We start from the raw sequence: 24,610 nt of genomic DNA, 5'->3' as shown, positions 1-24,610 counted from the left end.
GGGGTGGTTGGGTTGCTTATTAGTGGGTAGGTAGTACAGTGCATATTGTAATGTAATCTGCTACAGTACTGTGCCTTCATTGCCATAGCGAGCATTGCATGGCCGCTAAGGTAATGAAGCTGCTTACATTTTTATTTTTATTTATTGTGTGTGAGCAGGGGGTCTCCTGAGCTGGAACAAAAAACAAAGCTGGGGCGCTCCCTACCTTGTGACATGTGGAAGTGTAACACCGGTGGGGTAGTGTAGAAACCAAAGAAGTATGTATATACTAGCCCTTGTCTTAGTTCTGCAGCTTGACCAAGAAGAAGATGGAATCCGGAATCTTCTTATAACGGCAATGGATACAGAGTGGCGGTCAGCGCAAGATGTTAATCTCGAATGAATAAAAAGACAATGATAAACACAGATAATTAGTGCATGTATTGAATGAACACAATACGTCCTCTTGTGAATGGGGGAAGGGGAGGGGGGGAAGGGGAAAAAGTGACTTGTTGTATACAACAAAAATATATATATATATCAATAACTCACACGGCCTAGTGTGAGACCCTTCCCTCAGGGATGGATGGCGGAAATGGCAGCTGAATGTAAATATTACAGCAATGGGATGTAAATAAATATATAAGAGAACAACTCACACGGCCTTGTGTGAGCTCCTTCCCTCAGTGTAAAAGTAGAGTGCTGTCAATCTGATAGTAGTCAGTCACGTCTCCTCCTTATTACCTCACAGTGGATATAGAGTGCTTATGGCTCCTCTCCCAGATGCCCAAATGCAATAAAATGGGCAGAGCCTGGATTAGCAAAATTATATGATTTATTACAGCAAAAGCGAATAAAAACTTGGAGCACTCACAAATTGTAAAAAAGCCGCAGGTCAATCCGGTAGACCCGCTCCTTCCTGGTAGACTCCCGCGGGCGCGTCCGACTGTGGGACCGGTTTCGGGGGATCTTGCCAGAAGTCCGGTGGCTACCTGGGTCCTACACACAACGAGCACCGGCAGGGAACTACGCGTTTCGCAAATAATGCTTCGTCAGGTTCCTGCCGGCTGCTCGTTCACCTTGCTATGTGCTATGTGCTATTTTAGGTATTGTCACATTTGCAAATAATGCATGGTTAACATGAACCAGGTCATTATATAAAGCATCAGTGCTGTTAATATGAGTCGCCCACAAGAATAATGTGAATACTGCTGCGGCAGCTTTTATTCTAACAAATCGACGTTTTTTCCCTGGCTTTTTCCTGGAATGCGACGCTCTTCACCTGGCGCATGCCGCGTTCATTTTGCGTTCCCAGCCACGGGTCATGCGCGGCTGACGCGCAAATGATGCGTTTATTGAGAATGGTTCGGATTTAATAGGTTGCAATTCTTCGCGTGTCCGCCAGATGGCAGATATCCATGAATTGTAATGCGCATGCGCTTCAGTAATGTGTCGACTTGCAGGTGTTTCGTTTAAAAAAAGATACCACAGTGTGCTATTGTAACTTGGCCTTGAGACTGAAGGAAGAGGTTGCAAAAATGTATCAATTTAGGCTTTTCATATTAAAGAAAGACAAAGACCAGTTTCGGTTACAGTATTCTCCAGAGACCCGCCTGCCATGAGTGTTCAAGTGCAGTCCGCTTTCCAAAAACCCGAAAGAAGTTACGCGTATTTGATATGGGCCGCGATTAATGCAACAGAGGATAAGATGGCAACAGTTGTTCAAATTTATCAGTATTTTGTCGAAAACTATGACTTTTACAAATTTTCGCCAACTCCTCATACGTGGAAGCATGCAATAAGGAAAAGGTTATGTAGCGATCCCTGTTTTTATCGTTTTGAGCCACAATTTGTTGGAGGGTATTGGTGTGTATCACCGGCTTTTTCCTGTATCTATGATCATGATGACGGCAAAAGGCGAAGGGTCGTGTTAAAACCAACTAAGAAACAACAGTCGCTGCCAAGCAATGCACCAGCACCGGCTTCCAATGACGGTCCCGCCGTCAGTGACAACCCTGAGCCGGATTTCGCGTGCAGTTTCGATCAAGCTTGCATGTACCTAAGCAATTTCCAGCCTCATCAGCTGACTACAGGTGGACTAGTCCCGCTGCAAACTATCGACGTGGATGATCAAGAACACTGGACTGGCAGTGGACTGGCGCCGGTGCCAGCTGAATGGGAAATTCTATGGTGAGTATTGTTGCCGTATTATTTTCTGTGTTTTTTTTATTTTGACAATACAGTATCAATATCGATGCGATTCAAAAGTCAAGCGATTCTCCTGTAAGCAATATTATTGGCTGAGCGGCTTCTACAGTACTGTACTGCAGATACTGAACTATTGGTGGAACACTAGGCGCATGCGCATTGGAACCTTCTTGAAACGCATATGCGTGTCATTACATCGACGGTAGGCGCATGCGCATGTGAACAGGAGACGCCCCCCGAGAAAATTATTGGTGGGACTGGCTGGGAACTTCTTTAGGGGGCTGACCATTACAGTAAAACTTTTCTTTTTGTTTTTCCTCAGAAAAGAAAACGGCTAATGGAGGGATTTCGATGGATAATATCGCTTTGTGTAACAATGCCTGCTGAATCGGATTTAAAAACCCACGTACCGGAGTCTACAGTTTAGTGGCCATTGTTATTGATTAGGATAGAATACTGTACCTGAAACAGTATGCTGATATTTTCCGGCCGTACAGTATACTGTACAATACTTTTTATATACAGTACAGTATACTGTGTAATAAACCCGAAAAAATAAAAACAATGCATTTATTCTACATGTATCAAATACATTATGTGTCTTCTACAGTATACAGTGCCAGTACATACAGTACAGTTTGTGTCTTCTATATTTTTTAATACTCTTATACTGAGCATGCCTACAGTATACAGTGCAGTATACCTCGACATTCTAGAAACACTGTATTTTGTTACAGTAGCAAAGGAGCAAATGGAACAATGTAAGACAAATAAACATGTTCTTTTATTGGTGGAGTAAGTACAAAAACATTTATTTACAAATACTGTACAATGTAGAAACATTTTAAGTGCACAGCAATTCAAACCATCAACAGGTGTATGGTTTACTGCTCATTTGTGAAAACATTTATGTCAGTCAGTATTGTTTACAGTCACATGTTTTAAAAACAAATTCTTTATTCATAAAATAAGCAAAACGCAACATCTCCTTTATTAAAGAACGACAAGTCAAAACATATACTGTACTGTGGGAGGGTGAGCAAAACAGTCTGCACCAGTACAGTCCTTGAGGGCAGCAAACAGGGCGGGTTTTCAGGGTAACCTTTGAAAACCGTGCCTGTTTGCGGCCCCCAGGGACTGGAATTGTTCATGTCCTGTGTGTGTGGACAGCAAGTTAAATCATTTCTGTATAAATACAAGTAAAAAAACCACACAACAACATCTCCTTTATTTAAGTACAGCAGGTCAAAACATGTAGAGTACAATACAGTTCAGCACAACAGTATGGTATTACAGAAAATCCTCCACATTGTCCGTCCATGGCCTTACCTGTGATTACAAAAAAAACTTTATTCATAAAATACAGTATACAAACGAAACATCTCCTTTATTAAAGAAACATATAAAGTACAGTGGGATGGTGTGTAAAACTGTCAGTCAGACCTGCACCACTACAGTCCTCGAGGGCAGAAAACAGGGCAGGTTTTCAGGACAACCTTGAAAACCGTGCCTGTTTGCGGCCCCCAGGGACTGGAATTGTGCAGGTCCTGTGTGTGTGGACAGCAAGTTTAAACATTTCTGTATAAATACAAGTTAAAAAAACACAAACAACATCTCCTTTATTTAAGTACAGCAGGTCAAATCATGTAGAGTACAATACAGTTCAGCACAACAGTATGGTCTTACAGAAAGTCCTCCGCATTGTCCGTCCATGGCCGATTCCTTGCATGGCGCAAAACGCCATTAATGCAGTCTCGAACTCCTTTCATTACAGGATCTGTAATTGGATAAAAGCACCGCATTTCATCCCGAATGTTCCGTTTTTAATTGGCAGGAAGCGCCTTTTTTACACGATTTCCGTCGTAGTTCACTTTGAAGGCCCAGTCGCAGTACAACGAGTAGGGAACATGGTGCTTAAAAAGTAATAAGGCATACTTGTGGGGTGCACCAGCACTCTTCACCCTATACTTCTCCCTGAGCGCCGGTGGCAGGTCACACAGGGTGATGTCGGGCACAGTATCGATGCGATCGATTGTAGGTCTTTCGGGAGTGGGTGTGCTTGAGGCGACAGGTGATGGTAGGTTGTCTGGGCGGAATCTTTCCTCCGGTCTTGGTCGCCGTGTTGTCTCCTGACGTGGTCTTGACGGGGTTGTCATGTCCTCCTCAACGGCATACATGTACACTACATCTTCTGGTGGAAGGTGTGCGCTTGGTGATGGAAGGGGGTCAAAGGTCCCATTTATCACATCCATGTCACCCCCCTGCTCCAGCGTCGGGGAAACAGGGGCATTAACACCGAGCAAATAATGTATGCCCGCTATGTCAGCCTCTATCTTCTCCATCCGTCGATCAATCCGTTGATCCATATGTTGCATCCGTTGATCCATATATAGCATCCGTTGATCCATATGTATCATCTGTTTATCCATTTGTAGCATCCGTTGCTCCACAATTAGCATTGTCTCCAGAAGCAGATCTATCTTTGCTAGCACAATAGAGTTCCTGGGGAGATCCACACTTATCCCATTCAGCATCCGGTCTAACGAGCTGCTTCTTGTGCATGGCGTGTGAACATCTGGGTGGATGGGTGCAACGGAGGATGAGATTGGGGTTCCATGGAGAGAAGCGGCAGTGACGTCGAAGAAGAGTGGAGGAGGTGACCTGTGGATATCCGGTAGAGGAGAAGCGGCAGCGTCGTCAAAGAGGGATGGAGAAAGTGACCTTTGGGTTTCCGGGCGAGAAGCAGAGTTGTCTAAGAGCAAAGGAGAAAGTGACCCGTGGATTTCAGAGGCAGCGTAGTCGGATAGAACTGGAGAAGATGGACTGTGGGTCTCCGGTAGGGCGGCGGCAGCATCATGGACGAGGGGTGGAGAAGACGGGCTAAAGATTTCTGGGACAGCGGCAGCATAGTCGTTGAAGCGTATGTGAGGAAATGGTCTGCGGGTTCGATGGGTTGGCTGTCAATCGTTTTGCGTCGAGAGTACATCACCGTATATCTTCTTGACATAATAAGGCTGACGTCTATGAAAACCCTTAGCCTTTGGGGTCAGCAGAAGGTTTTCTTTATTGGCCTTAGCCTGTCGCTTTTGATTTGGCGTGGAAACGGCAACCGCCTTTCGCTTTTTCTGCTTGACAGGCACGGCAGAGGTGAGTGGGTTCCTGCGTCCGTAGAATCGGGGTTGCTCCATGGAAGCAGGTGGCACAATGCAGTTTCTGGACAAGGGCAAGTTCAGATAAAGATCATCGAGTGGTGGGCTATGCAAAGTGTGTAACCTTTTATGCATGGCGACCAGGTACAGGTGTTCAAAGTGGGCGTACTCTAATGTGAGTCATTACCGTATAAATACACCATCCATTTTGTGGATTCACTGCACATTGAATACACATCGACTAAACATCGAATATACATTCTTGTGTTTGTATTTCTTTCTACTCGCAGCAATGCCTGTTAAAAAGATTTCCAAGGAGCTCAGCATGCGAATTAAGGAGATGTACACGAGCGGACACCGAATTGCTGCTATCCAACGCTGGTTAGCTACTTCTGGCATCGTTGTGCCAGCAACCACCATGAGCTATCATGCACACGGAAAAAACAGAGACCGCAAAAGGGCACCAAGGATAACTAACGCGTAAGTATATTTATACAACTTAAATATAAAATTAATTTTTATTTAAATCTAATATTTTTGTTATTTCTGTTGATTTATATTACAACAGTATATATATTTTGTATATTTATATCAGTACAGTATATATATTTTGAATATTTATATTTATATCAGTAGAGTATACAGTATATATTTTGTATATTTATATTTATATTACAACAGTATATACAGGCATACATCGCTTTAAGTACACTCACTTTAAGTACACTCGCGAGTAAGTACATATCGCCCAATAGGCAAACGGCAGCTCGCGCATGCGCCTGTCATCACGTACTGAACAGCAATACCGGCTTCCTACCTGTACCGAAGCTGTGCGCAAGCAGGGAGACTATAGAGCCTGTTACAAATGCGTTATTTACATCAGTTATGCACGTATATATCGATTGCAGTTCAGTACATGCATCGATAAGTGGGAAAAAGTAGTGCTTCACTTTAAGTACATTTTCACTTTACATACATGCCATTGCGTACGTTAATGCGGGGTATGCCTGTATATTTTGTATATTTATATTTATATCAGTACAGTATATATTTTGTATATTTATATTTATATTACAACAGTATATATATTTTATATATTTATATATAAATTTTATATTGCTGCATATTAATAAAACAATATATATTTTCTTTACATTGTAGGGAGACAACTCTTCTGGTGGACAAAATAAGTGAGGAGAATGATGAGATGAGTTCATTAAGGGTCAAAAACACTCTGCAGGAAAAGCACAATCTGACTGTATCCGAGAGCAGCATAAAGAAGATGAGACGCAGCATTGGATGGAAATATGGACGTGTGAGGTTAGTACTGGACAGTACAGGAGGTAAAAGTGTTGTTTAGGAAACTGTACTGTACCGCTAAAATTATTTATTCCTTGTCATTACAGAGCGTACCCCATGATACGGGACGCAAACAAAATCAAAAGAGTGGTCCAGGCCCAGGCATGGATCGACAGTGGGGAGACTTTCCAGGATTGCATCTTCACTGATGAGTCTACTGTGTCACTGGAGAGATTTGCAAGCTTTGCATTCCACAAAAAAGGCCGCATATCTTTGAAGCCGCGGCCAAAACACCCTGTGAAGCTGCCTGTGTGGGGTGCCATCTCTAGGCGTGGACCAGGAAGATTGTCATCTTTGAAGGTAAAATATATCAAATATAATGTAGCCTTATGCACTGTACTTTACTAGTGTAACCTTACTGTATGCACTGTACTGTTCTATTGTGCAGTTTTTTGAGCACTTTTCTTTTCTTGCTATAGGAATAATGAATAAAGCTTTCTTCCAAGACAACATTGTCCCAATATATCACACGCGAGTTCCCCAATGGTCACCGCTTCTACCAAGACAACGATCCGAAGCACACCGCGTCAACAGCGCATATCCTTGAGCGCGGTATCAACTGGGTGAAGATGCCAGCGGAGTAATTGCAGTAGACCGTGTCTCATTTTTTCCCCCACTGTTTTTACTGTGTACTGTATCTCTTAAACTAATTGTCCTTTTTTTTTCAATGACAGATCACCAGACTTCAATCCGATCAAAATGGTCTGGCATCAGCTGAAGGACCATATCCGGAAAGTGGCAAAACCCTCCAAAAAGGACGAGTTGTTGAAAGGCATAATGAGTTTTTGGAACGATGTACTCACCGTGGAACGCTGCAATAAATATATAGACCATATTGCGACTGTGTTGCCCATTGTGATCGCGCGTAATGGGCAAGCATCAGGAAAGTAGTACTGTGCAGTAGTATTGTAAGTACAGTATGATACAGGTAAGTATGGCACAGATTTTTTCTTTCCCAATAGTCAGAGTATACAGTACAGTAGTTACAGTTTTTTCTTTACAGAGAGAGCAGCACCAGCCATCAGGTTACATACAGTTGTATTTACCAGTAGTCAGAGTATACAGTACAGCAGTTCAAGTATACAGTAGACTAGTTTGACATTAGTACAGTAACTGCCTACTAACTGGTCATTTTTTTTCTTTTCAGAGAAAGCAGCACCAGCCATCTAAAGTAGTACTACATATCACACAATGCCATAATACAATACGCACATACAGTAACTGCACTAATTTTTTGTTTTCTTGTCGTTTCAGGAAAAAAGGGTGGCCTGGGGGAGGTGGGGTGTTGTGTCCAGTCTAATCTGTTTGTACAGTCAAATGTACATTATATAAACAGCAGTATTGATGTACACAAAACCTCTCCTCTCTCAATGAACTACTGTACTGTACATGTAATGAGGAACAAGATAACGCCGGAAAAAATATTACTATGTACAGTATACTGTATATATATATATATATACATATATTATACATTACAGTGTATATATATATTATTACATAATATTCTTATAAATGTGCATAATTCATGTTTCTTCATGTTTTGCAAATGTTTTCTAAATGTTTATCCAATTTCAATCTACCAGAAGAACTTAATAAAGACTGCATTATGTATTATTCATGATTATTTTTATATTTGTATTTTTTTGTTCCTTATGAAATAAAATAAATATTTATTCACATTCCTGGTAATCATAATCATTGACAACCACACCTCCCCCCCCCCCCACCCCACAGTATAAGAATGAATGTCAAAACAACATGAATCAGTTAATGGTTTTTTTTACTCTATTCTCACAATGCTGTGCAAATAAGCTTTAAATTTCAAATTCGAGAAGGGATTTTCCAAAGCGTTACCATAAACAAAGTCTCAAAGGGTTGGGGGGGTGTTGGGTGAGGCATGTGCAGTAATCAGCTAGCTCCCATCTCAAAAAGGCTTAGAGTACATGCAGGCGCAGTGAGGCGATTGACGCTTGGCTAGGGACGGATTAAAAACACAATGACTAACTTCAGAAAATGAATGACTCTGTGGAGGTGTCTGTCGAATGACTCTGTGGAGAGGGGGGGGTTGGGTGACTCATGCGCAGTAAGCAGCTAGCTCCCATCTCAAAGAGGCTTAGAGTACACGCAGGCGCATTGAGGTGATTGACGCTCGGCTAGGGACGGGTTTAAAACACAATGACTAACTTCAGAAAATGAATGACTCTGTGGAGGTGTCTGTCGAAAAGAGTTTGTGTGTGCGTGGGGGAGGGATGAAGGATTAGTTGTGCTGCAGTTCAAAGAAATTACATACTGTAGAGTAGAGTACAGTAATTTCAAAAGGCAGTTCAACATAATAATTTGATCAAAAAAAAACAAATACACCCCCCAAATACAGTACATAAAAAGCAAGTCACTTTATCTCCCTGTGCCTCATGCACCAAAAACATACAGTAGATTGTGAGCTCCATGGGACAGGGAGGGACCTGTGGCTGCAAAATGTGTCTGGAAAGCGCTACGTATACTGTAACTAACAGCGCTATACAAAAACATGCTATTATTATTATAATATCAAGGTGATGCTCTGTGCAAATCAAATTCGAGAAGGGATTTTCCAAAACGTTGCTGTAAACAAAGCCTCAAAGCTCCCGTCTCAAAGAGAATTACACGCAGGCGCAGTGAGGCTTTGTTCTGTACTGTAGCTCGGCTATGGACGGATTAAGAACATAATGGCAAGATTCAGAAAATTAATGACTCTATGGAGAGGGGTGGGGTTGGGTGTCTCATGCGCAGTAAGCAGCTAGCTCCCATCTCAAAGAGGCTTAGAGTACCCGCAGGCGCAGTGAGGCAATTGACGCACGGCTAGGGACGGATTAAAAACACAATGACTAACTTCAGAAAATGAATGATTCTGTGCAGGTGTCTGTCGAATTACTCTGTGGAGAGGGTGGGTAGGGTGACTCATGCGCAGTAAGCAGCTAAGCAGCTAAATAACTCCCATCTGAACAAGGATTACACGCAGGCGCAGTGAGGCGATTGAAGCTCGGCTATGGACGGATTCAAAACACAATGGCAAGATTCCAAAAATTAAAGACAGCCGCATGAAGTTCAAAGCTAAAGACATACTTTCATTTCAAAAGGCAGTTCATCATAATAATACACCCCCAGATACAGTACGTAAAAAGCACACAAATCAACCATGTGCAGTCAAACGCACAGGGTCACAGACAAAAGCTACAGTAAGATAGTTTTTGCAGGCTTGTGGAGAAAAAAAAAAAAAATTACAATAAAAAAAAAAATTTAATTTTTTTTTTTGGTCACTCACTCAGGCAAGCAGTGGTGGGCGAAGTTACAGGCGCATGCGCAGTAAATTCCTGCTGTCAAGCAGGAATGTGATTGAAACCAGACACACGTTCAAAGGAATGGTGTGGGAGAGATGTTCTGCATTGCACAGAAGATAAGAAGTTGAAATACCCTGCAGTGCAGTTAATTATCCTGAGCGAGGGGAGAGCGCTGTATACTGTGTGCAGAAATGTGACACTGTTACAGTACTGTACACGCCTATGCGTTTCAACAATTTTCAAATGAGACATACTGTACAGCAGCATAGCACCGCAAATGCATGTATACTTTAAATATGCAAATTTACAATTACTGCGCGCGCACACACAGACTGTGTACTGACGTAGGTTGAACCGCAGAGGTATTAGAATTCCAAGACAACAGCTCGCAAACGCCCCCCTGAGTTTTTACACGGCATTGCAGTATTGCAGACAGCGAGAATGAAATGCTAATATCACGAGCGCGAAAATAACGCAGTTCACTCTGGGCGAAAACGACACAAAACCGCACATAACCGGGATAATCTGAAAATCGCGGATCTAGCCGATTTAGACTAAAGGCAGTCGCCATGTACATGGTCCAATTTAGTTGAAACTGACAATCATAGCAGTTTTTTTCCTTGCCAAAGTGCTTTTATATTCTTTCACTATTTTCCCCTTCCCCCCCCCCCCACCCTCTCTTACCCCCTTTTTTAAAAATCCAACACTAGATAATTACTGACATGTGTTTTAACATTATGGGGCTTTTTTCATGAAACGGGTGCAGCTAATCACCCAATTAGGGGGAAGTGATTTGTGAGCCTATATCAAGCAAGGTGAACGAGCAGCCGGCAGGAACCTGACGAAGCATTATTTGCGAAACACGTAGTTCCCTGCCGGTGCTCGTTGTGTGTAGGACCAAGGCAGCCACCGGACTTCCGGCAATCCCCCGACACCGGTCCCGCAGTCGGACGCGTCCGCGGGAATCTACCGGGAAGGAGTGGGTCTACCGGATTGACCTGCGGCTGGCATTGGGCTTTTTTACTGTGTGTGAGTGCTCCAAGTTTTTATTCGCTTTTGCTGTAATAAATCATATACTTTTGCTAATCCAGGCTCTGCCCATTTTATTGCATTTGGGCATCTGGGAGAGGAGCCATACGCACTCTATCCACTGTGGGGTAATAAAGAGGAGACGTGACTGATTACCATCAGATTGACAGCACTCTACTTTTACACTGAGGGAAGGAGCTCACACAAGGCCATGTGAGTTGTTCTCTTATATATTTATTTACATCCCATTGCTCTAATATTTACATTCAGCTGCCCTTTCCGCCATCCATCCCTGAGGGAAGGGTCTCACACTAGGCCGTGTGAGTTATTGAGATATATATATTTGTGTTGTATACAACAAGTCACCTTTTCCCCTTCCCCCCCCCTCCCCTTCCCCCATTCACAAGAGGACGTATTGTGTTCATTCAATACAAGCACTAATTATCTGTGTTTATCATTGTCTTTTTATTCATTCGAGATTAACATCTTGCGCTGACCGCCACTCTGTATCCATTGCCTGTCTCCTGAGCTGACAACGTTTTTTTCAGCCTTGGGGACCCCCTACTTTCCGAAATAAGTTTATTTCAGCCCCGGGGCCTGTATCTCGGGAAGTAGGGGGTCCCCGAGGCTGAAATGAACTTTGTTCAGCTCAGGAGACCCCCTGCTCATGCACACTATGAATAAAAATAAAATGTAAGCAGCTTCATTACCTTAGCAGTTATCCTCTATGGTAATGATTTTTTTATGGTGGTGGTGTGGGTGGGGGGGGGATGGGTTGATACTATTGTATCAATAGTATGGGTACTAGGGTATATTTGATACTAGGGTGCCGGTATCCTCTCTGATTTCTTTAGATCCCACGGTCACGTGACCCACAGATTTTTAACATGGGGTTACTGGCACCCCATAGCCTGTATCTCTGGAATTAGAGAGTCCCCGGACCTGAAATCAATGCGCTTCAGCTCCGGAGACCCCCTGCTACATTACTGTAATGTTAGAATTTTTATTAAAACTCAGCGATCACCTGTGAGAGGCGCGCAGTTAGCATGACTGATTCAGCCTATCTCTTATTGCGCGTCTATTACTGTACATAAAGGCAGACCCCGATAGGATTCACACAGCAGGGACCCCTACTGTGTTACTCCGGCAGGCCATTAGTCTGTAACTGACCATCTCGGGTCCACCACGCGATGCAACGCTGAATGTACCCAGGTATGTTTTCGAATAATGGCCGCTGCATCTGTAGAACACTCAAATGAGGTTTTAGATTAATTCCTCAGTGAAAGTCCAATACTTTATAACATCCCAGTGTCTCCGGTATGCATGTTGTGAAGTAACAGCTTACTCATGATCATTCACCATCCTGCTCCTGCAGCTGATGGAACTCACATGCCGATCAGCAGTCTGTAAGTCCTCAGTAACCCCCCGAGTGAGTCTCTTCGATGGTAAGCGTTAGAAAAATAGTAGGTATATCGATGAGACTGCAGATCCTGGTAAAATAGAAACTCCCCAACAATTGAAATTTTTTGTTTATATTGATCTACATGTAACACATATCCCCCCCCCACCTCTCTGGGAGATTTTGCCGCTACATGGGGTGGTGTGGTGCATACCTGCTGGGTCACAGTAGATCTGAGTCTCCCGCATGGTGGCAGGGGATTACAGAACAGGCTTCTGGGTAATAACTGATTCGTACTCATGGTGACAGCGCCTCCATCTCTTGCAGGCCCCAGGGATGTGGGGGACAATCCCTACAGGAGAACTTCTTTACCCTTCCCCTGATAGATTGCAGTCTCAGGCAGGAAGGTATTGTAAAAAAGGAACACACTTTATTGCACAGTGACGATCGTTACACCATTCAAAGCAGCTGGCAGTTCATAGGGCCTTTACCCTCAGATGTACCCTGGACCTTCACTCCAAGCCAAGGGCACCTGAAGTAGTCCAAGCTCTTCCCTTACTCCCTGGTGAAGTAAGAGGAATAGTCTCCCACTCCACTCCTTTAGGGGAGCTTGTATAAACTGACAGAGCCCTGCACAGCTATTCGGGTAGACCAGCCTCTCTCAAGAGTAGAGGCAACACTCCTGAATTTGGTTGTGCAGCCCCTTAAGTACAGGAAAAGCAGGAGCAAGGTCCCTGATTGGACACAAAGCCTAGTTGCACCTCCTCCCCTGTGACTCACTGAAGCTGCTGGGGGTGGCGAAAACCCATGATCAGTTCTGGCAGGCCTGCGTTTACCAGGGCTTACTGCCAGGAGAAGGGCAGACTGGTAGCCAAAAACCAGCCCTGGCTACATAAATAAAAAAAATACACAAACACGAACAAAGCTAAAGACTCTCCTCCCACGCGTTTCACACACCCTATGGTACTTTCTCAAGGATTTTACACATGAAACGCGTGGGAGGAAATTCTTCAGTTTTGTTTGTGTCATTTTTTATGTAGATCAATAACCTTTTTTAATCTGTTCAATTGCTGGTGAGTTTCTATTTTACCAGGAGCTGCAGTCTCATAGATATACCTACTATTTTTCTGAAACATTTTCTGCTGAGTTGTAGGCAACATAGGTAACATTTTATGTTGGCAGGAATTATTCATGCCTGTAGTAGGGATATATGTAATTCAGTACTGTTTAATCATGTATTTATAAAATGTTTTACCAGGAAGTAATACATTGAGCGTTCTCTCATTTTCAAGTATATCCTGGGCACAGAATTATGTATTTATAACCAAATATTTGTTATCATGATTACATTAAATTAACAGGGTTATATATAATATACTGTATGTTTGGGTGCAACATGTGGGTGCAATCACAAATCCTGACTCTGGTATCAAGAAACATTGTCATATGCTGGTTGCATTTGGAAATTAACCTAATTGTGTTCAAAATCTGGACCACTCCAAACTACAAAGCAGTCATCTACTGTATGGAGCAAATGCAATGTTTGATGTGTTTTGAAATATGACTTAAATATACATCATTATTTTCACATCCAAAAATAAATGATCATCAAATCTAAAATATTTTTTGTGCTAAACAAAATCAAATAAAGTTACTAGGAATTCAACAGGTGGATTACAGCCCCTGTTTTTTTTACTGGGGACATCTGAAAGATTCTATACATAAATCATGTGGAATACTTGTACAAAGGCTGCCAACATCAAGAGCCAGTAAAAACCAATGTTCCTCAATTTGTATTCCTCTCCTCTAAATTGCTAGTGTTGGTACTCTAAGAGAAATCATAAACCACAAAAAAAGATATTTCCCCTCTACTAACAGAGGTAAAAAAAAGCCCCACTTGTATGCACTCTAACCTAGAGTAGTATTATTTCCAGCTAGAAAAATTGGATGGTAATTGATTAAACGTCAATGGTACTGTAATTGGCATAATAGTTGTACTGTATGTCAACTAAACATTTATTCTGATGCAATGGTTGCATGTCAGTTGAGGACAATTCAGATTTTTCTGACAAGTCCCTAAGTACTGTATGAGTGTCTTAGTTTGAATGTACTATAGCATAATATATCCCCAAACGTAATCAGTTTATGTAAAAGGTTAGTTTAAAAGAATTGCATCTTTATTATTACCAAGCATTACATATACTGTAGTGGAGAGAACAGTTTATTCTGCTTTAATGCAGCAAGTTAATCATTTTATCTCAGAGGCAGTCAAGACATTCATTGGGAAAAGATACTCTGTTTGTAATTATAGTCAGTTACAACAAGTTATTACACAGTATAGTGGTTGAACTACTCAACACTGCGATCAAAGCCAGTTGCAACACATTAGTCTCCAAGTTGTGTTGAGTTGGGTGTGTAGCTAAATATTTAGAAAAATGGGGAAAATAGAAATTCCTCATTTAAACTTCTGGGATTAAGGGTCTGGATCTTTTACATCCATTTGCATTTGCATTGCAGGACAATCTTGTTCAATTCACCCTTCCAACTGTAAGTCTAGTGGCTCTCCCCATAAAGCACTTCCAACAACCACAGAATAGCACATATATTATCAACTCAGTATTGCAGTTAATAAAAGTATTGATCTTTTAGGGAAATCAGATTTTGTTTTTATCAATGGCCTCATGAAGGAACAATTCCAAAGTGCGGGGAAACAGTTTCAGACAAGTAGAATCCTGCTTGTAAAGCCAACACAATATAGACAAAAATGTATTCAAAGTACAGGTCTCTTCTAAGACAGTAGATTTCTACTCACAAGTTCATAATGCAATTCTCCATTTAATGTGAGGATGAGCCGATGAAAGGTCCATATGGTACCTGAAACGTTGTCCTTCCACTGTTAATAGCTGTCATAATGTGACGGATCGGGGGACTCACGCTTCCCTGCGTGTCCCGTCACCTCTGTTTCCTCTACCTCTAGCCCTCCCTCTTCCCTGCGTACTTGCTCTCTCCCTCGCGGCCGTTCCTTTGCGATGCGGTTGGCATGCACTGACACGCGTTCAGTCCATCCGCGTGTCTTCCGCAATGTGCGCACGCGTTCACGATCTCTGGTACCCCTCCGCGGCACCCGCGGCACCCGCGGCCCCCGGCGTGTTTCTATTCCCCCAGCCTCCACATTACCTTGCTCCTCTGCCTCAAACTCTCTCTCACCCCCGTTGCCGAGCGCCCCCACGGCGCTTCCTCCCTCACGTTCTGTGACACGCATGGTGCACGCGCATAATACCCTTACAGAGGGCGCGCGCACACGCTCCAGTTACCTGCCATCTAGCTCCGCCCCCCATGGCTTACAAGCCATATCTCTTAGTTATTTCCCTGTCTCCTCCCCTGCTCTCTCAGACCTATCCCTGCAAACTCTCACTCAACCCTCTGCTCCTCCTCCTCTCTCTCCTATTGATTCTCCTTCCTTTATAACCCCACTCTGTCCACTTCCTCATTGCTCTGCATAGCTTTCCTGTTACTCCTGTGTGTGCAGTGTCTATGCCTAGCTCCCTTGTTTGTTCCAGTGCTGGTTCCTGTTCCTGCTTCTGTTTGGATTCCCTGGCTTGAACTTACAGTACTGCTTTGGATTTGACTACTCTGCTTTTTCCTGCCCTTGAACCTTGGCTTACGGACTTCACTACGCTGCCCTCTCCAACCCCTGAACATTGACTTACGAACACCACTACGCTGCTTTCTCCAATCCTTGAGCTCTGGCACACAGACATTACTATCCGATCTTTGGCACCCCGGACTTTGCAAGTATACGTTAACCCTTTTCTTACCAGGCCCGGCAACGCGTTACCACACTCCAGGCATGCTCTCACTGCTGTGGGTGTGTGTTATACATTAACCCACCTCAGTACTGGGGACTGGCCAGGTCTGCGAGCATACAGGCATTACATTATGCAGAGCCCAACAAATGCAGACCCCGCTGAGGTGGGCCAATGTGTTTCCGTGGAACAGTTGCAATTTGTCAGTAACCAATTAACCTCTGTCTCACAACAACTTGCCAACTTGTCTCTCCGGGAAACCCCAGTTGCCCCATCAGCCTCTGTTCCAGTGGCTATGAGCAATCCAGGGCCACGTATACCACCTCCCAACCGGTACAATGGGGACCCCCTCGCTTGCTGAGGATTCTTGAACCAATGCGAGGTTCAATTTGAGATGTCCCCCTCCCTCTTCCTTACTGGCCGTACCAAGGTGGCCTACATTTATGCCTTACTCACTGGCGACGCTCTCGCTTGGGCCTCTCCTCTCTGGGAGCACCAACCTGAGTTAACCCAAGACTATCCCAAATTTAGGCATGAGTTTCAACAGGTGTTTGACACACCAGCACAAAGGTAAACTGCTGCTTTTTCTTTGTTCCATATCACGCAGGCTCGGAGATCAGCTGCAAGATACGCGGTGGAGTTCCGCACCATCGACGCAGAGACCCAATGGAACGACGAGGCTCTTGCCGCGGCATATTGGCACGGTTTGTCCAACACTCTAAAGGACGACCTCGCAGCTCACGCTCGGCCTTCTTCCCTTAAGGAACTCATTGCACTCACTGTTCTCGTTCTCTTCCCCCTCCCTCTGTTTCTCACAGGCCTTCTCCTTCACCCTTCCCTGCGGTGGATACACCTGAACCAATGCAGATCGGTAACCAACAACTTCGGGCTGCGGAGAAAGCACGACGTCGTGAGGAGGGTCTTTGCTATTATTGCGGTTCATAGGTAAAGCAGTGGAAAATAAGCACCGCAATCAGGATCAGGCTGGAGGCAAAGTGCTATTCAAAAAAAGAACTTTATTGCGGCATATAAGCCAAGGATAAAATTACATGAGGAGGATCCTCTGACGTGTTTCGTCCGCAGGGGGACTTTATCAAAGAGTGATCTATGGTAGCCAGACACCGCTATATATAGCCCCTCTCCCCCACGCACAGGTGCGTAGCACCTCCCCCCTCTCTCCACTACTATAACAGCTGACGCATACCTGATCTCTTCCAGAGGGGGAGTGTCACGCACCCGCACGCCGTGGGTGAACACCAAGCACCTTTACAAAATCAACACATGACACATGCTCCTATCAACGTGCCCCAAGGCTTATGTATCACATTCAATAAAAACATATATAAGGTGCAGTACCTTCCTATTAAACACATAATGACAGGACAATGTCATATAATTAAAAGAAAACCAGCGTGTCCGGTCTACCCCATCAAATTGATACAAGTAAACAACATTATATACTTTAAATAACAAAAAATAATAAACAATTAACCAAGAAAAAAATACATAGTAAATCTATTTGTCATCGAATATGTACAGGCATATCTACATATAAGATCAAATCGTTTTCAAAGAAGATAAACCTATACACATACAGTACAGTATGCATGAAGAACATTCTAATGAGGATATAAAATCCCCAATAAGGGACACATATCATATGCAATCCCAAAGAGATACACAAATTTATAACTATATCATAACTTAAAAAAATTAAAAAAGAAAAAAGGAAAAGTAAGAAAGAATTTTTTTTCCAAGAATAACCTGAACTAATAAAGAAAAAACATAATCATAAAACCAAAAAACTCCTATGTCAAAAAATAAAAAAGATATAACATAAAAAAAAAAAAAAATAATAAAAAGGCAGAATTAATCAGGATGTGTATGCTCAATCACTCAGTGTGAAATAGCCCAAACTATGTATAAACGCATACGAACCTCACTAAATTATCCATATAACATAAAATATATATAATACACAATAAATAATAATTAATAAATTCTGTATCACATAGGTCATAGTGAACATAAAAAGCAGAGCAGTGTATGTTCTAATAAAGAGCACTCATATATTATAACCTTATTAGCAATCATGGAAGGAAAGGACCAACTAATGAAGTGTAAAATCTACACAAATCTATAGAGCATCCAACAACAATATACAATAAATCCCAGGAGAAACCTTATATTAGGGATATTACAATAATCTATACTATGTATCATAAAGATTATATATCAATACATAGCATACATTGTAAAACAATTTTGTGCACATACATATATATAAATATGTGCCACTAATGGACTTATAAGAAATGAGCCAGTTCCCAGTCCACATTAATACCGGATGGATAGAGACTATCCATGCAGAAGATCCAGGACATCTCTCGCTTATTTAGGAAGTTAAGTCTCTCCCCCCCTTATGGCTGCTGGTATATGCTCAAGGCCTGAAAAAGAGAAGCCCTGGATCCCTCCCATGGGGCAAGTAGAAATATGTCTTGGGACTAGGTGTGTTGTGTCTTTTATCTTAATCAAACAAACATGCTCTTGGATTCTGTGTTTAAGAGGCCTAATAGTACGGCCAATGTAGACCTTTTTGCATCCACATCTAAGTATATATACCACATAGCTGGTATTGCAATTAATGAATGTCTTTATAGTCTTGTGTGCCCTAGGTTTAAAACACTCTATCCTTTTAAGAGTTTTAGCATACCGACATATGTTGCAATGGCCACACTGAAAAAAAGCCTTTAGGTATATTTGTTATACCCATAGTATGTTGTGAAGAAAAAAAGGCTAGGGGACAGATATGTGGCCAAAGATCTTGCCTTGCGAAATACAAATTTAGGCCCCTATCCGTGATAGTTTTCAAACCCATATCTAATTTCAATGTGTCCCAATGTTTTGCAGCAATAGATCTTATGATATTGGATTGTCCACTCTGTTGTGTAATAAAGAGCGGTATTGGTCTTGATCCTTTTTTACCCCATTGTTCTTTTTTAGAGATATTCATAGAGAGGAGATCTTCCCTCTTCATAGATTTCACTAAAGTTAATGTTTCTGTGAGATCCCTATCCTTGTATCCCCTTTCACGGAATTTCGTGATGAGTTTCTGAGCCTGTATATCAAAGTTTTCTTCTGTAGAGCACAGCCGTTTCAAACGCAGCAGCTGGCACTTAGGAATTCCTCTCTTAAGAGTCCCAGAATGATAGCTGCTAGCCATCAAATATGAGTTCCTAGAGTTGGGCTTCCTATAAATGTGTGTTTGTATATTCCCCTCTAAATCTATATATAACAGTAGATCTAAATAAGAAATATGATGGATACTGTGTTCATACGTGAAGTGTAAATTATATTCATTGGTATTTACGGTCTGAATAAATTTATCCAGAGTTAGTGCATCACCCTCCCAAATAAAGATTAGGTCATCGATATAGCGTCGATAAATAATAATGTCTTTCCTAAATAAATTACGATCACCATAAATAAAAAGTGATTCCCATAATCCCATAAATAAATTAGCGTACGAAGGTGCGAAAGATGTGCCCATAGCCGTGCCTATAAGTTGTAAATAAAATTGTGCATCATAACAAAAATAATTATGTGTAAGTAAAAAAGTGATAGACTCAATAAGAAAAGTGCATAGTGCTGGGGAAAGACCCGAGACATTCAAAAAGTGTTGTATGGCCTCAATGCATTGTTTGTGGTTAATAATGAAATACAAAGATCTTACATCCATCGTAACCCATATACTATTCTTATTCCATTTAATTTGTTTAAGATTCTCTATGAGATCTCTAGAGTCTTTTATAAATGAAGGTAAACCCAAAACCATAGGCTGCAAAAATGAATCAATATACAGTAGCGTGATAAGCCGTCTCCCAAAGATCCAATATCTGACACAATTGGCCTACCAGGTGGATGTGTCAGGGTTTTATGGATCTTTGGGAGATGGTAAAAGATAGGTATTACTGTGTGTGATGGATATAGAAAGCCTAGCTCTTTAGGATTCAAAACATAAAGTACCTCACCAAATTCCAGGAGAGTTCTCAGTTCCTTAAGAAACATTTGGGTAGGATCTATTTTTAATTTTTTATAAGATAGAGTGTCTCCCAATTGTCTTAATGATTCCATATTATAATCTTCCGAGGACTGAATGACAATTGCTCCCCCCTTGTCCGCTTTTTTAATAACTAAGGATTTATCTTTTTGGAGCTTCAATAACTCATGTCTCTCAGCCCCCGTAAGATTATCCATTCTGGGATTGCCTATAGTAAAACCCTCGGCCAAGATTTTTAAATCCCTTTCCACCAATTTTTCAAAGGTGGAAATGAATGGGCCCTTAGAGTTATTAGCACAGAAGATAGATTTCTTCTTAAACTGTGTATGTTGATGCTGAAAAAAATCAGTAGAAGGATCATATGATAATGGTACAACCAATTGCTCATCAAGTAAGCCCTCCAAATCCGCGACTGCACAATGTTCTATGAACGAAAGACCACGATTATGCAAACCCATATTCAATATATTAATATCTATACTGATATCATCAGAATCCTCTGATGTTTCTTCTTCTTGGCCATCCGATGTGGAGAAATATTTGGTTTATGCTAACTTGCGTGTGAAACATTGTAAGTCTATAATCGTATCAAAAAGGCAAAAATTGCTCTGTGGGGCAAAGTTAAGGCCCCTATTGAGGAGTGTAAATTGATCTATAGTTAATGTAACGTTTGAAATGTTGATCACATTGTCCTCCATTAGCTGTATTTCTTTCTTTTTGTCGCGCCCCTTTGGTGTTCCCCTCTTCCTCTTTGACCTCCGTGTCCTAAGAAAGCAGAGGAAGAATAAGAGGTAGATGGTCTTGCTTCATCATCATATATCTGCGCAGCAGAACCCGCTCGACCTGGGGTAGAAGAATCCCGTACACCACCCCTGTATTTCTCTTTCTCCATAGATCTTCATTTTTGTTAAAAGATACTGAATGACTTCTATTTTCTCCTTCTGAGTTATCCGATTCCATGCTTGATATTTCTGTATACTTATTTTTTTAAGATGGACTTTTTAGGATTAGTAGGCCCCTTATCTCGTTCATTTTGTCCTTTTTGTGGGGACTTAGATCTACCCTTATATCGGTTAGTATTTTGAGTAGGTATTCTTTCCCAAATATAGACTTGTTTTATAATATAGCCCTGCTTGTCTCTCAAACTTTGTCTGCTTTTTCTCTATAATTGTCTTTTCTACTTCATCTATATTTTGAGACAGAATCAAGTGGTTACTGGCAAAATGTTCCATTTTATTAAAATATTTAAGCTTAGTTTTTAGCTCATTAATTTCTTTTTCCAAAGTAGATCTTTCTTCATTCTTTTGATCTATAATCAATCCTATTAGTTTAAAGGAACATTCGTCCAACGCTGACCTCCATTTACACTCAAAGTCTCTATTCACAAACCCAAAAGTGGGGGATTTCTTTATCCTAAGGCCTCTTGGTATTCTATTAACTCTGGTATAATTTTCTAATGTGGTTATATCCTACCATAGTCTGATGTTCAATGCCAAAAGTTTCTCTAATTTCTGAAAATACGTTATGAGGTCTGATGGTTCCTCACAAAAAACTCCCCCACTTTCATCAAAAACATGTTCTGCTCTTCTGCTCCGCTTAGTGTGATCACTACATCTGTGTTTATATGTTTCCACATTCTCATCCTGAATGATCTCTTCTGACAATTCTTCCATTGTGTGTAATAAACCAAAGGATATAGGGCCTCATGCAGTAAGCGTTGATAAGGGAATTATCGCCATTTTATAGGCAAAATTGGGTTTGAGATTCAGTAAGCGCCGATAAGTGCTTGATTTCGCCAGGTTTCGGAGCCGATTATTTTGTTATGGCCAGTCGGCTGCCGATAAGCCTGTTTTCGCCACTTATCGCCACTTTTTTAAATCGGCTGGATTCAACAAAAAAAAACAGCTTATCGGGCCTGATCGGCACTACGAAATTGAGATGTTATGGCCAATTTCTCCCGCCAACTAAAGTTGGCAGTTTGGAGGGGAGAACGATCGCTAAGGCTGCCGCAACGGCACTTAGAAAAAAAAAACTTCTGTACATCAATGGAGTCAATGGAGCGGGGACGTATAACAGTATAGTACTGTTTACGTTTCATTGCTCACAATACAAACGTCATTTGCATTACAGTGTGGGGGCATTCCCTGCATTGTGTCACAGCTGACGTGTATTATTTGCATAACATTATACTTTTACATGTTTGCAGCATTTGCGGGTCACATTACTCATCATGTGATGATGTGCCAAGGGAAAATACTATACTCAACTCTTAAAGGAGAACCTCACATCATATCACACATTTTAATGAACTGAGCGACAATTATTTACATGATGTTACACATGTCACACATGTCACACATACACAGTATATTCATCTTCCTTTACATTACACAATGCTAGTAATGTGTCACGCATCTTTAAACGTTCATGTACATCTGTATTCTCATGTTTACATATACTTTTGGGTCCTCCCTATTTTCATGACGTCACTTATTGGACGCTCAATCACATTGCATGTTTACATTGTAACCGTAGCATTACAAGCACTTCAACCTAACTTATACACACATGTACAGTAATTCAGCATTGGGACACCTTGTTAACTCATTCTATACCAACTATTCTCCTTACAGAAATGCATGCATATGCACACGACTATTCATTGTTGTCAACATGTCACAATAACATGCCTAATTACACATGTTACACAAAACTTTTCCCACGTCAATCTCAGCCTTTTTGCCTAATTACATGACTGACTGTTGCGTTCACAAGTGTTACATGCATTGCACATGCAACTATTTATTTGCAAGCAATGTTTCTACAAAGGTTCACGTCACATCATTGCCAAATATCATCATTCCCTGCAGAATACACACAACAAATACTTATAACAAGAACTGCACACAGCTTGCCACAGAAGTACTTTATTATGTTAATGTAACACCTTGCATTTTACTATGTCACCTGACATCATCACATACCTATTTAAAGGACGCCCATTACCTGATCATTCACAGCTACTCATTTCAAAATTTTGAGATTGTTTAGGAGACGGAGGAACATTCTTTTCTATGACATGCTTGATGATGAAGACAATCATATAGGGCAAGGGAGGGACACACCGAGGGACAGTGACAGTGACAGGGACAGTCACGCGGATACGACAGAGACAGGGAGAGGGACAGGAGATCAGAGGAGAAGACAGAGGAGACAAGTTGTGCCTCGTCCGCGTCTGTACAGGGAGAGAACCCTGTTAGATGGGATGAGTGAGGAGGAGATTGTAAGTCGCTATCGTTTGAGTTCAGCAGCAATCTTAGCTCTTTATCAGAAGTTAAGGGGAGATTTAGATTTTTTCACAGCCAGAGGTCGTGCAGTCCCTGGGCTTGTTAAAATGCTGTGCTCATTACATTATCTTGCTTCCGCGTCATACCAGACAACTGTGGGCATAGTGGGCGGGGTCTCGCAATCTACATTCTCGCGGGCCTTGACCCAGTTTCTCTATGCACTCAATAGACGTGCTAGGAATTATATTCATTTTCCTACAGAGGCGACAGAGTGGCTGGAAGTCAGGACTGGCTTTTATAATATAGCAGGGATACCATGTGTGCCGGGTGCAATCGATTGCACACATGTTGCTTTGATTGCACCTAGTCAGAGTGAGCATGTGTACCGCAATCAGAAGCACTACCATTCACTCAATGTACAGGCGGTATGTGATGCGACGATGAGGATAATGCATGTGGTACCCAAATTCCCTGGTTCCAGTCACGATTCCTCCATCCTGAGGAACTCTTCAGTCTTCCATGCGTTCGAAGAGGGACATTTTGAACATGGTTGGCTGCTGGGTGAGTACACATTTACATGTTATAACACAAAACACATTTTTATTTAGGAATGTTGGCATTGTACAATTTGATCACTAATGTCAGCTTATGTGTGCTCCATTCATTATAGGTGACTCAGGATACGGAATTAGGCCGTGGCTCTTGACTCCGGTGCTAAACCCTCAAACTGAAGCAGAGGAGAGGTACAATGCAGCCCATATATCTACAAGATCTGTTATAGAGAGGACATTTGGCCTACTCAAGACCAGATTTAGGTGTCTGGACAGAACTGGTGGGGCTCTTCTATACAAGCCTCAAAAAGTGTCTGATATTATCCTTGCCTGTTGCATTTTGCACAATGTTGCACTCAGGCACAATGTACAGTCAGACCTAGCTGAGCCTGTGGTAGACGAGCATCCCACCCATGTAGCTGCTGAAAATGAACAAACAGCCAGTGGTGGCCAGACACGCCAG

The 24,610-nt window shown here is 42.0% G+C and overlaps 1 protein-coding gene across 1 annotated transcript in view; it reads right to left on the bottom strand.

Moving 5' to 3' along the window:
- LOC142490629 (uncharacterized) overlaps window positions 1-24,610 on the bottom strand; it is a 64,009-nt gene that overhangs the window by 26,641 nt on the left and 12,758 nt on the right. Inside the window, exons 5-6 of the mRNA XM_075593046.1 lie at window positions 20,276-20,644; window positions 19,235-19,439 (exon numbers count right to left, since the gene is read on the bottom strand). Of these exons, the coding sequence (XP_075449161.1) occupies window positions 19,235-19,439; window positions 20,276-20,644 (574 nt within the window). The remainder of the gene's footprint in view (window positions 1-19,234; window positions 19,440-20,275; window positions 20,645-24,610) is intronic.

The sequence above is a fragment of the Ascaphus truei genome, chromosome 3 (genome assembly GCF_040206685.1).
Source record: "Ascaphus truei isolate aAscTru1 chromosome 3, aAscTru1.hap1, whole genome shotgun sequence".
NCBI classification, from domain to species: domain Eukaryota; kingdom Metazoa; phylum Chordata; class Amphibia; order Anura; family Ascaphidae; genus Ascaphus; species Ascaphus truei.
This window is presented reverse-complemented; position numbering and strand designations above follow the sequence as displayed.